Below are 13,395 nucleotides of genomic sequence, written 5' to 3' on the forward strand. Positions count from 1 at the left end.
GGGTCAAGGCTGCCACGTGACCGGAAGCAAGGTATGTCATCTATCAACTCCTCTATCAACTCCTCCCACTGCCCTCTACCAATCAGGATGGGTTTCGCCCCTGTAGGACCGCCCAGAGAGGAGCTTTGACCAATCAGGGCGAGTTCCGGGGTGGGGGTGTCCTCTCTGGAAGAGGGTCTTGTGACCCCTCTAACAACTCCTCCCACTGCCCTCTACCAATCAGGATGGGTTTCGCCCCTGTAGGACCGCCCAGAGAGGAGCTTTGACCAATCAGGGCGAGTTCCGGGGTGGGGGTGTCCTCTCTGGAAGTGGGTCTTGTGACCCCTCTAACAACTCCTCCCCCACCCCCGCTACCAATCAGGCCGGCCCGAGAGCAGATTTGACCAAAATAGGGCAGGTTCTGGGATGGGGTGAACCGCCCAGAAGAGGGGCGTATGACCCCTCTGCCAATCAGAGCGCAGCACCATCACCCCATAAGGCCCAGCGTCGGGCAGAAGAGGCTGTCTTTTACCGAGAGCACGTGTTTTAGAAATCGTGGAAACATGGACTCCTTCACCACCCCCGTGAGAACTTCGGACTTTGTTTTAGCCCCGAGGGCCTTCAACAAACCGCGGAGAAAGCGCTACATCAGCGAGAGTTCCGAGGAGGAGGGGGCGATTGAGGGGAGCCCTTTGGCCCAGCCATTGATGGATACCCCAGAACCTGAAACCCAACCGCTTGTGGGGCCCTGCGATGAGCGTGATGGCCTCTTGTTGTCCACCCCCCTGGAGGAGGAAGGTGATCGCAGCTCGGGGAAGTCACTAGTGGACAAGATGAACGCTCAGGTAAATGAATGCTTAAGAAGTGACGGTCGGGGGTGGGGTTGTAACGGGGGCTAGGAACCAGGGATTGTGTAAATCAAAAAACCAAGCAGTGGTGTGCTTACGCTGTTTCTTTTTTGAAAAAAAAAAAATCTCTCAACAGCTCGATGATGCCTTTCTAGAGGACCCGGAGACTCTGGACAGCGTTGCACCAAGCAGCGAAGACGAACCGGGCCCACCTTGTTTTTGCTCAACGCCGATACAAAATGTTGAAGAGGACTCCGAGGATGACGGCTATGAGGAGTTTAGGAGGAGGCTTGGCATGGAACTGACTGAGCCAGTGCCACGTCGTGAGCGTAAAAAAGTCATGCGGACTATTGTACGCGTTGCTGTTTATTCTGTTCTTAATCACTGTCTTAGGCAAAAGCTTTTTGAAGATTGTGAGGGCTGTGTCATAGGTGCACCAGGCCAGCGGCACCATGACTGTGTGACTTGGACTTCAGTGGATATAAACTGCAAGCTCCGGGGCCTGTGTGCTGAGCTGTGTTTGGAAAGCTTATTAAACACTGTGATTGCCATAGGTTATGCTATGCAATGTCTGTGCCTAACCCAAGAACATTTAGCACAAGGGGTGACCTTGATAAATGCTGTGCAATTCAGTGGAGACCCTGACCATGTTTTAAAGAAAATGACCAAACCGGAAGATGCCTGCTTAGAGCGTTATATTGACCATCTGGTCCGCACAAAAAGTTACAGAACCCTGCTTAAGAAAAAGTCTATTTGTAAGAAATCTAAAAGGATTAAGTCAGAAAATGGTGAGGGGCCAAACATGCGATATAAAACTTGGTAGCTGTAAATTTAAAAAAAAAAAATCTATTGAAAAGGGCTTTGTGACTATCTGTATTTCTGTTAAAAGGTCTCTGGCCCCTAAGGGAGCTTAAAGTCTTTTTTTCTTTCTTTTTTTAATGGAGCATCTTGGTTTGTTTTCAAGGAGCTGTATGTCTTTTAAATAAAATAAAATTGCTTGTGAGAACCTAGCTCTTGTGTCTTTTGTGTAAGAGAGACTCATTTACAGCAAAAAAAAAAAAAAAAAAAAAAGCTGAAATATATGTTGTGGGAAGGGAAAAAATCCTAAAAGTGTGTTTACAATAAAACAAACAGGGATGGTTCAGACATGTGGTTGAGTACAATAGAACTGACTTATTCTGTTGAACTGAATGGGTTTAACCATCCCCACCCCTCACTGAATAGCCAGGGTGACTGTGATTACTCACCCTGATTGTCATAGGGTTAATTTTGATGGGGGCGCACCCATAGTAAGGGAGGTGGTCCCCCCCCCAAAAATACAAACAAGTCCCAAGACATTCACTGATATCTGCAAAGGGTCCCTCACTTGAAATGGTTACTATAAGAAGGCCCTACAGGGGATGGGGAAAAATAAAATGTATTTGAACTTAAAAAAAAGGAAAAAAAAAAAGAAAAAAGAAAAAACTTATACCCAACCCTTCCCCAGATCACAAAAAAGGGAATGCTAGGGAGGGGTGATCCAATCAACCTGCTAACTACTTTGAAACAAAAGAGTTAGGATGGTATAAAAACCTCAGGTAGCTTGGAGACTGTCTCTTTCAACAGAAACTCTCTTGAATTGCTCCTGGACTGCAAGTGGAGGTATGTGCTCTGTTTTTAACATTGAAAATATATATTCTATAATGCCATGCTTTGGCCATGCTGTCTGAGTAAATAAGGATGTCTGTCTTTATTACAGTGTGATCTGTTTACAATGGAACCAGTAACTTTAAGTTGCAGTTCATCACCAGGCCACGGTAAAAAACATTTTAAGTGTAGTTATAACTTAAGTAATAACTTCAGGTATTACTTAGTTTGAATAGGGATTTGGGGCTAATACTAAGTAACATTTTGGCTTGTTTTTTTTTTTTTAAAAACCCAAAGGCCCCAAGCCCACATGGCTGTGGGGTGGGGGACAGAACAACCAGGGGTCTTTTTAAAAGCATGTGGGGGTATTGAAAAGTATTTTGTTGCAAAACTGTTTTAAACTGATGGTAAGGGTGTGTTTATAAAGCTGCTGGGGGTGTGTGTGTGTGTGTGTGTGAGAGAGAGGGGCCTGTGAAAGACCTAGATGCAGGGTTTTAAAAGTGCTTGGTTGCAAACTGATGGCTTGTTTCCAGTTAACAGGGTCTTTTTACTGTGCCCAATGTCGTTGTTTTTTTAAATGGGAGGGGGCATTTGGGGCTAATACTAAGTAACATTTTGGCTTGTTTTTTTTTTTTAAGAAGCCAAAGGCCCCAAGCCCACATGGCTGTGGGGTTGGGGGGACAGAACAACCAGGGGTCTTTTTAAAAGCATGTGGGTGTATTGAAAAGTATTTTGTTGCAAAACTGTTTTAAACTGATGGTAAGGGTGTGTTTATAAAGCTGCTGGGTGTGTGTGTGTGTGAGTGAGAGAGGGGCCTGTGAAAGACCTAGATGCAGGGTTTTAAAAGTGCTTGGTTGCAAACTGATGGTTTGTTTCCAGTTAACAGGGTCTTTTTACTGTGCCCAATGTCGTTGTTTTTTTAAATGGGAGGGGGGCATTTGGGGCTAATACTAAGTAACATTTTGGCTTTTTTTTTTTTTAAAAAAAGCCAAAGGCCCCAAGCCCACATGGCTGTGGGGTGGGGGACAGAACAACCAGGGGTCTTTTTAAAAGCATGTGGGGGTATTGAAAAGTATTTTGTTGCAAAACTGTTTTAAACTGATGGTAAGGGTGTGTTTATAAAGCTGCTGGGGTTGTGTGTGTGTGTAAAACATAAGTGGTTTTTAAAAAGTATATGTCTACAAACTGATGGTGATGGTGTGTTTCCAATTAACGGGTTTGCTTTACAGCACGGTCAAAACCTGGGGGGGGTAAAAAGAAAAAGGAAAGAGACAACTGAAAAGAAAAATTCACCAGTATCAGTGACAGAGGGGTGGATGAACCTGGGTAAATATATTTTGCTTATTAGTCTGGTTAATTTATGAGGTTTTGTATTTTAAGTACATACATAGGTGTAGGTGCGAGAGGTGGCAAAGTTACGTTTTTGTAAAATGCTCTTTTTTTCCCCCTGACCCAATCAGTCATGTGCAGCCCCTCTGACAAGGCTGTAGTGAGAGCTACCAGGACATCCCCTCGAGAACCATCAAAGAACCAGGAATCTGCTTTGAGACCTTTAACAGCGCAAAGCAGCACAAGCGTGCAGATGAAGCATCAGGCCAGTCCAAACCTCATTTACGTCAAACCCAAGGACAAAACAAAACACTCTGGTAAAAAACGCCCCTGCAAACACAACTCCAGTTCCTCAGCGGCCACCGCTGCACCAAGCCCTGAGAAAACTGTGAGCCAAAACGCCCACGTTCACAAACCCAGAGCGCGCGCTGTAGCGGCTCTGAGTGTGCGCAGAAACACACACATTCACAAACCCGGAGCAGGCGCTCTAGGGGCTGTGAATAAAAAACCAAGGACCGACAAGCCATTCTCCCAAAACCATCAGCTTGTCACAGATCCCCCATATGATAGTATTTGGGGAGAGATTGATGTGTCATTCAGAAAACTGATGGATGTTGTATCCTCGGGGGGTCTAAAACCACAACATTCTAAAAAGATTTGGAAAAAATACGCTTTGTTCAGAAAACTGGTGGAGGCTGAAGCCTCAGGGGTCCTAAAAGAAAGGGGGGCTGGAAAGGGTGGCTCTGATCAGGCCTGTCTAGGTGTGGAAAGGGGTACCTTCAAGGATGCACATCAGCTCACGTGTAAACAAAAGGGTGGACAGCGCTTGGGGGATAAACAGATGGCTGCCAAAAAGTTCCAGGCCAGGGTCGCTGTAAAAATTTTAAAAAGGTAATGAGGAAAAAAAAACAAAAAGAGACGCCCCCTACTGGAGGCTCTCAGACTGGCCTATCTGAAAATGGGGAGGCAAAAATCAGACTCTGGTTTAGAAAATTCCCCAGCGAGTTCTCTAGATTGTGTCCCATCTACTCCCAATGACCCACAGGGAGGCGTCTCAGGGTCTGACTCTCAATTAGTATCTGATGTAGAAGATGCCATTGATGGTTCCGTAGAGGAACCCCCAAGTAACCCTGAAAATGCAGAGGTGTATATGGAGAGAGTGAGAAGTTGGCAACGTGAATTACCTAGATTTGGGGGGTTGGTGTATTGTGAGGAGTTTCGTTTTGTCCATCTTGAGCAAATAAATTCAGCTCAACAGGCTGTTGAAGCCATACATAGAGGGATACAGCTAGTTCTCGATGACATTAATTGTAGGGTAGGCCCTGATGATTACGTACAGTTACGTTAAGAGAGCCGTCGTTTAACTAACCCTTTGTTTTCGGTCAGAAGAACTAGGGATGAGCTGTCCGCTGAGGATTTCTTAAACCAGACCTCAAAGCTGCTTCAGAGCAATAGAGAATTGCATCTCGATGGTACGTTGCGCCTCGTTGTGACAGTTGTAAAAAATAGGGGTGGAGGCGCTCGAAGAGTTTTAAATTCTATCCTTAGTAGTCAGATTATTCATAAAAAGAGACAATGCTTAGTAGACCTGACTTACACCGGTACCAATCTATGTTTTGCGGGAGGGCTCTTGGCCGTCATGGCCGGTCATAAACCTACGGATGCGGAATTGTTAGCAGAGGCGAGAAAGTTGCACGAGAAACTGGGGTGGTCAGATCAAAAAAAGGTTATGCTCAGTGACGTAGCAAAGTTTGAACAGCATTTAGGAGTTAACATACAGGTGGTGTTGTATGCGGTGAAAGGTGGCTGGGGTTTTTTTAAAACGGGGGGCCCAGTGTACCCTAAGACTTATTTTATCCTGTTGCACGATGAACATTACTATGGGGTTCTGGATGTGAAAAAGTTGTTCGGAGCAAAAAATTACTGTGAGTTTTGCCACACGGTGTACAGTCACGACCATTCTTGCAGGTATCGTTGCCGTCTCTGCTTGAGCGCAACATGCTCTGACAACGTGGGTGTGCAGCTGAGGTGTCCTAGCTGTAAACTGTATTGTCGGTCCAAAGAGTGTTTAGACAGACATGTCAACTGTGCGTCAAAAAACCAAGTTGAATGCCTGTCTAAAACTTTGTGCGATAAGTGTCAGGCGTACGTGGACAAGCGGCACAGGTGTAAAGGGAGGCGTTGTAAGCAGTGTCAGGGTTTGGTCGTTGGAGATGTAGACGTTCACCTCTGTTTTATGGACAGCCTTAGAAAGCCCGAATCATCAGAAAAGTATATTTTTTATGATTTTGAATGCATGCAGGAGACAGGGTTGCACACTCCCAATTATATTTTTGCGATGTCCCTAAAGCCGGAAAAATCCTGGGAATTTAAGGGTGACGAATGCCTTTCTATGTTTGTTAAGACCTTTATTGGCAAAGAGTTCCGGGACTACACGTTCCTAGCACACAATTCCAAAGGTTATGATGCGTATTTCTGCGTTAGACAGTTACTGAAGGAAAAGATGTGCATAGAACTGATCACTCAGGGCAGTAAACTAATGTGTGTGGAAGTTAAGGCCCTTGGCATTCGTTTTATAGACTCTTTAAACTTCTTGCCCATGAAGCTTAGCAAGCTCCCACAGGCGATGGGGTTTGAAGGTTGCAAAGGGTATTTTCCACATTTTTTTAACACTGGTTCTGTTCAAAAACCCCAGGGACAGATTACAAATTGCTACACTCACTCGGCAAATGTACCCCGGCAAAGCTCAGTTCTTTCTAGAAGCTTTTGAGGATGCTACCAAAAGGCCTTATGGCTACCTGGTGGTGGATTTAAATGCTTCCACACCAGAAGCTTATAGGCTAAGAACTGGTCTTTTCCCTCCAGACTGGCCGGCAGTTTATACTTTAAAAAGAACAACAGCCCGGTATAAAAAGAGATGAATTATTGGCAGGCCCCTTTTTAGCAGCCGGGGGTGCTGACTGAAAACATGTCTAGCTGCGTGAAAAGAAACCTGGGCCTTTTAAAATTACTTAGCAAATCGTCCCCGCAGCAAAGAAGGGCTATACTGTGCTTGGCCTCCGACGATCTAGTAGCAGCCATCTCAGAAATAGCGCTCAACACCTTAAAAGGAAACGTACCTTTAACACCAAAGCAAGTGCGTGTGTTGAAAAAGAAACACACGCTTATAAAAACTTTGTGTAATAAAAGGGTTTCACTTAAAAGAAAGAAGCGTCTGGTGAAGCAGTCTGGGGGGTTTATAGGACCCCTGTTAAGTTTTGCTATCCCTCTGATAACGGGACTTTTAACTAATCGATAATGGAGTATGCAGAAAAAATGTACCTGGTGCCCAGCCGGCAGTTGGAGCAATTAAGTGCTCCCCCTCCGGCAGAGGAAAATATCAGAACGACCGCAACACGCTTACTGGATGCTGAAATGAAATCTGTTCTTCAAAGAACTGACTTAGGTGAATATGAAAAGGCTAAACTTTACAGCACCGTGCTTCAAAGGTACCTAACGTACGTGAAGCAGAGCGATGTGGACAAAGGAAAAATAAGTCTGTTTCTACCAGAACAGGAACAGAGTGTGACTGCCAAACCCCCCGAAACACCAAAGACCTCAGACTCTGTTGCTCAGGAGGTGTTGGATAACGTGAATAAGCGTTATAAGAAAAATGCATCAGTATTGCTAAATAAGCTGGGCCAAGATAAAAACATTTCTTCATGGACCGATAAAGGATCTTTTGTGTACAAAGGCTCTGTGGTTAATGGTTCTAACATGCTCGACTTAGTCAGGGCCGTCACCCAGACGCGCTCTGTTCCTAGCAGACATGTACCTAAAGGATGGGATGTGTTTATGAAGGCCATGGCGGAACTGAACATACCATCTTCCGTCATGGGCAACGCGACCAACAGAGATCTTTTGGAACGCCTCAAGGCCTCGATCGTCGACACCGGTGTGGACCAAGAAACAGTGACCCCTTTTTTGCCATCTAAAAAACGAAAATTGGCTAAAAGAGCCGAATGGCTCAGTTTGTGATCTTTTTCACGTTCTATTTTTTTTTTAAAACTGGTAATGTTTTGCTTTAAATAAAACATTTCTGAATTGGGTCATTGTGGGTTTTTTTTTTTTTTTTAAAACCACGCCAAACATCAATTGTCTTTAAACCCCTTACCTGGGGTGCTTTATTGGGTAACATGACTATGAAAATCGTTGCAAGATACGCATGTCTGGGCTTGTTGAAACATGCTTTGAGCAAGGCTAGGCATGGCTAAGTATTTATATTTATTTTTTACAAAATTCATCACCATCCGATCGTTTTGCACTAAGTCATTAGAATACAATTTTAAAATCCGGTCAAAAGATAAACCCTTGCTACGATGGTGTAAGAAAAACACGCAGTGATAGCCGCAGGCAACGGAGCTGGGGTCTTGTAATTGTCTGTTGTGAAACACAATGTCTGTGGCATTTTTGTTTAAAAAATTCATAATGCTTTTAGGAAAGAACACACTGTTCGGGGGATGCCCGTATGAGTCAAAAAACTCTCCAAGGTTACGCTCCACCAGATACACGGCAAGCCAGTGTTCACCCGGTCGGCTGTGTGGATGCGTGTTGACCACCAAACCTAGGGGTCTCTGAGACAGCTTGCCGCCAGGGAGCCAATTGCAGGGAAACACGTCTAAGAAATTCTTTTTCGTGTAAGGGTCCGTTGATAAGACACGTGAGAGCTGCACGGTGTCCATGTTCACATGTAGTCAAACAGAACATTTCTCCTCTGATTTATCTCTATGACGTTGTCAAAAACCCCATACACGATCATATTGACGGTAATGGTTAAAGCCTTCCCAAAACGAATTTCTGCTCTCAGGTTCCCGGTTTTAATCAGGGAATAGTGATCGGCGCATTCCTGGTCGGGGGACAGGTCAAAGGCAAACAGGGTGTAACCCTGTGCAAACTCCTCATGGTCGATTAACAGAGAACGATCTTTCATGTGTTTACCGGCCGTCTGTACCAGATTCATGTATTCTCTCACGCAGTGTCCTGCCTCGAAGTCTGGTTGCAGAGGCTTGGTCGGTATCTGCTCACCGTCCACATACAAGGCCACAAAATTAATATCGTAATGCTTAAAATGAAAGGGATTTTTAGCGTAACTTCCGCTAAAGGCATCGTTATCCACGAACCCCAGGACAAGCATTTTGGGTAACTGTCCCAAGAACAGGTTCTCCTGGTTACTGACCCTGCTGCCCGCAGGGATGCTAAACACTTTCATTCCCACACAGTCTACGGGGTATTTGGCATTAGCGGTAAGCAGGGCCTCGGCGTGCCCCAGACGAACGCTCGGGGCCACCCGTACTTTCTTCACAAAAAGGGATGCTGATAGAATGCGCAGTTTAAAGCCTTCAGTTCCGCTGCCCATTAAACAGAAAGGATCTTTACTGCGTGTCAGTTTAATTTTCACATCCACTCCGTTCAACAATAGTTTTTCTTGAAAAAATAGGTCGCTGTGTAGATGACCCAGAAGCTCTACTGTTCTGCTTTGAGCAGTCAGCTTTGCACGCCTCACAAACCCTAGATTCTCCCCATCCAAGTCTGTGTCTTCCTGTTGTCCGGCAGTGTCTTTGTAAAAGAGGCCAGCGGAAAATTGTGTGGCGAGGGTGTCGTTGCTGTAATTGAGCACCGATTCTATAAAGGCCCTGTAAGGGTAACAGTTGTTGCTTTGGCTTACGAGATGGTCTCCGAGCGTGACATCCAGCTGACTAAAAATAGAGGCCACTGGGTAATTCACCAGGCCCACCTCGGCGTCCGCTTCGAGTTCAGTTCCGTCTCCTTTTACAATCTTGCAACACAGGTACAGCAGTGTGTTGTTTAAATCCATATAATCTACGCCATTCCCTGCTATAAAAAAGTCAATGGGGGCAGACTCCGTAACGGCCGACAGAGGTGGCACCTCGATGTAGATGCTTTTCTCAATGCTGGTCTGCGTAGGGGCTATTTGGAACAAGTCTAGTTCGGATTTGGTGCATTCTTCAGACCTGCAGTGAACGAAAGCCATGTTGATTAAAATATATCTCTCGTACCAGCCGGCGAGCGTTTCCTCTTTCGCCCAGGCTTCCTCTTGGACTTTCACTTATGGCCGACCCTGCGGGTCAAAGCCCTTCTTTTAAAGGGTTTCGGGGGACCTGCGCGTCGCAGGTATGACGCATTTCTCTTTCTCTTCTTCCTCCTTTTAATGTACATCAGCCCCGATCCTTCCTGTGAAGCTGTGTTCCCCACCTTCTCCAGAACAGCGCGGGAGACGTGACCTACCACGTCTTTAGCTATGTTTTGAGCGGCGGTTTTTACGTGGGGTTTAATAATCTCTAGCCCCCTCCTCAAAAGCGGTACGGCTTTTCGAAAGAGGCTACGGAATATTCCACCCACGCCTGCCCCATACATCACGGGGGCCCCATGATATCCGGGAAGGGCGTATCCCGCCTGGGCTTTGTAATAGTTTCTGTAGACGTTGGGGTCGCCGTAATTTTTTAGGATCGCCATAATACTGTTTTGCTTTTTTTTTTTTTAGAAAACTCGCTCTCTCCGGGGGCGCAGGTGTAGCTTGATGATCACCTTGCCAAAGCGAAATGAGACGCTTTTGTTCTGATCTGTCTTTATTTCAATGGTAATGGTGTCGATGTGGTGTTTACTGATAGGGACGTAATGAGGTTTATCGTAGGTGATGGTGACAAACTCGTTGTTCCTTCCTTGGACGGGGACACAACGTAACAGGGGAACAGAAAAGTCCCCCACAAACTGATGTTCTACGATATCTGTGTACAGATACAAGGAATTAAAACCCCCCGTAATGTCTGCCGAGAAAGGGAATTTTTGGACGCTGTGTTTGGGGCCCAAGCCCAGAATGTTAGCTAGCTCCCCGCCGGTAGAAAACATATAAGTAAAAGTGGCGGATTTAAGTCTAACTTTTCTACCCACAGGGTCGTAGTTCATGACCATCTCAGGCGGTCCGGGGTGACGAGCTATGGTACTGTTCATATGATCCAGTAAATCGGGTATGGACGCGTAATAACCTCGTCGTAGGACGAAACTCCATGCCATATCTCCAAAGGTGACTTCAAAAGGGGTGTCTTCGTTGATAGTGTTCCAGCTGTGCGGGTATTGTATTTCCACTAACCCCACCTCCCAGGCACCCCGGAGATCCAAGGGCTTAATTAGCCGTATTGTAAAGTTCAAGCTGGTGTTTTGGGGAAAAACTGCAGAGCTGGCGTTGCTGGGCAAAGTAATGTAAAACCCGCCGTCGCTCATCTTCTCTGACTTTGCGGGGAGGAATAACTTTTGTTTGTTTGTTGTTTGCGTCTAAATGTCACAGAGTTGAGAAGCTTTCACCCAGCTGTTAAACTTATCAGGCCACCCCAACCATTTTACCAGTAGTTGCTTTTTTCTCCCTTTTCCTTTCTCCGCTAGAACTTTTTCAACCCTGTAAATCCTGTCTCGTTTGGGGTTTACTTTTTGTAATTCTTCAGGGTAAAAAGATCCAGTAACTGTCTCACCCTCATAGTCTTTTAATCGGTATACAGGTCTCTGACCCCTGGTTAAGGCTTCATCCACTATGAATATCTCATCGGTAAATGTCTGTTCATAACCTTTTTCAAAAGCTCCTTTGGTTTTAGATAGTCTCACGTGGTCGCCTTTTTGAAAAGGGGCAACAACCGGTTTTATTTTAAAATCATCTCCATAAACCATTTTCCATACCTTCAGAGAATTTGAAGGGTTAACATCAGCGGGTCTGGTACGTATAGTTCTGTGAAAGCTCTGGTTGTAACTCTTTATAAAGTCAGGTAACACATCGATGTAGCGAAAGGTGTTATGGGCTGTAAAATATCTCCACATCCTAGTTTTTAAAGTTCTGTTAAATCGCTCCACAACCCCTGCTTTGACTTCATTATTAGTAACAAAATGGTGAATGCCGTGCCGTTTTAACAATCTGCTTAAGGGTTTGTTTAAAAATTCTTTCCCCCGATCGGTTTGTAATTTTTGAGGCACACGCCCATCGCTAAAAATAGCTTTAAAGGCCTTGCATACCTCACCACTCGTCTTGTCTCTTAGGCCTAAGGCCCAGGCATATTTGGATAGAATGTCTACCACTGTTAAGATGTACTTAAAATTGCTGTTCTGTTTGGAGAACTGGTGCATATCCACCAAATCTGCCTGCCATTGCGCATCCACATCTGAAACAATGGTCTTGTTTCTTTTAAAACGTATTCGAGCCGGATTGTGTAAAGTATAAGCATCCTGGTCTGAAAGCCAAGCTGTTACTTGTCTTCTATTTAAAGTTTTACTGTGCTTTTTGGCCACTTGAAAAAGAGGGTTCACCCCGCCAAAGCTCCCAACTTCCCCGGGGGTGTAATATATTTTCTTTAACAGAGCCGCCTGTGGAGACATGACTCTTACCGGTACCATCTTTTACTAACACAAGTATGGGCGGGGGACAACATTCATATTAACACATTTAAATACGTTTTATTAATCGCCTGGTTTAACACAACCTTTTACAACCGCCTGTAAAAATGGACGCCGCGACTCCTAACATGAGGGTGTCTGTGCTGGTTCATTCTTCCATTTTGTCCTTTTCCTCTTGAGAGCTGTGTTTCAGACATGAGCAAAAACAGCTGATGCATGATACATTTACTCCCACAGGGCTACCGATGTGTAAGTTCTCAAAGGCCTCCAGAAAGGCATCATCGAGCTGTTGAGAGATTTTTTTTCAAAAAAGAAACAGCGTAAGCACACCACTGCTTGGTTTTTGATTTACACAATCCCTGGTTCCTAGCCCCCCACCCCCGACTGTCACTTCTTAAGCATTTATTTACCTGAGCCACGTCTTTTTCATTCACGTTGTCCGCCCGTAGCTCCCCCAAGCTGCGATCACTTTCCACCTCTCGGGGGGTGGACAACAAGAGGCCATCACGCTCATCGCGGTGCCTCACAAGCAGCCGGGTTTCGGGGTCGGTTTCTGGTGTGTCCATCAACGGTTGGGCCAAAGGGTCCTCCTTGGAACTCTCACTGATGTAGCGCTTTCTCCATACAAGTCCAAAGGCCTTCGGGGCTAAAACAAAGTCCGAAGTTCTCACGGGGGTGGTGAAGGAGTCCATGTTTCCACGATTTCTAAAACACGCGCTCTCGGTAAAAGACAGCCTCTTCTGCCCGACGCTGGGCCTTATGGGGTGATGGTGCTGCGCTCTGATTGGCAGAGGGGTCATACGCCCCTCTTCTGGGCGGTTCACCCCATCCCAGAACCTGCCCTATTTTGGTCAAATCTGCTCTCGGGCCGGCCTGATTGGTAGCGGGGGTGGGGGAGGAGTTGTTAGAGGGGTCACAAGACCCACTTCCAGAGAGGACACCCCCACCCCGGAACTCACCCTGATTGGTCAAAGCTCCTCTCTGGGCGGTCCTACAGGGGCGAAACCCATCCTGATTGGTAGAGGGCAGTGGGAGGAGTTGTTAGAGGGGTCACAAGACCCTCTTCCAGAGAGGACACCCCCACCCCGGAACTCGCCCTGATTGGTCAAAGCTCCTCTCTGGGCGGTCCTACAGGGGCGAAACCCATCCTGATTGGTAGAGGGCAGTGGGAGGAGTTGAT

General features: G+C 45.9%; 1 protein-coding gene across 1 annotated transcript; it reads left to right on the top strand.

The window, feature by feature from the left end:
• Positions 1 to 747: 747 nt before the first annotated feature.
• LOC142070517 (uncharacterized) lies at positions 748 to 2,023 on the top strand. The gene is made up of 2 exons (XM_075124192.1): positions 748 to 824; positions 964 to 2,023. Exons 1-2 carry the CDS (start codon positions 813 to 815, stop codon positions 1,648 to 1,650), a joined length of 699 nt encoding a protein of 232 aa, XP_074980293.1. The 5' UTR covers positions 748 to 812; the 3' UTR covers positions 1,651 to 2,023.
• The last annotated feature ends 11,372 nt before the right edge of the window (positions 2,024 to 13,395 follow it).

Source organism: Caretta caretta, chromosome 1 (assembly GCF_965140235.1).
Source record: "Caretta caretta isolate rCarCar2 chromosome 1, rCarCar1.hap1, whole genome shotgun sequence".
In the NCBI taxonomy this organism is placed as follows: domain Eukaryota; kingdom Metazoa; phylum Chordata; order Testudines; family Cheloniidae; genus Caretta; species Caretta caretta.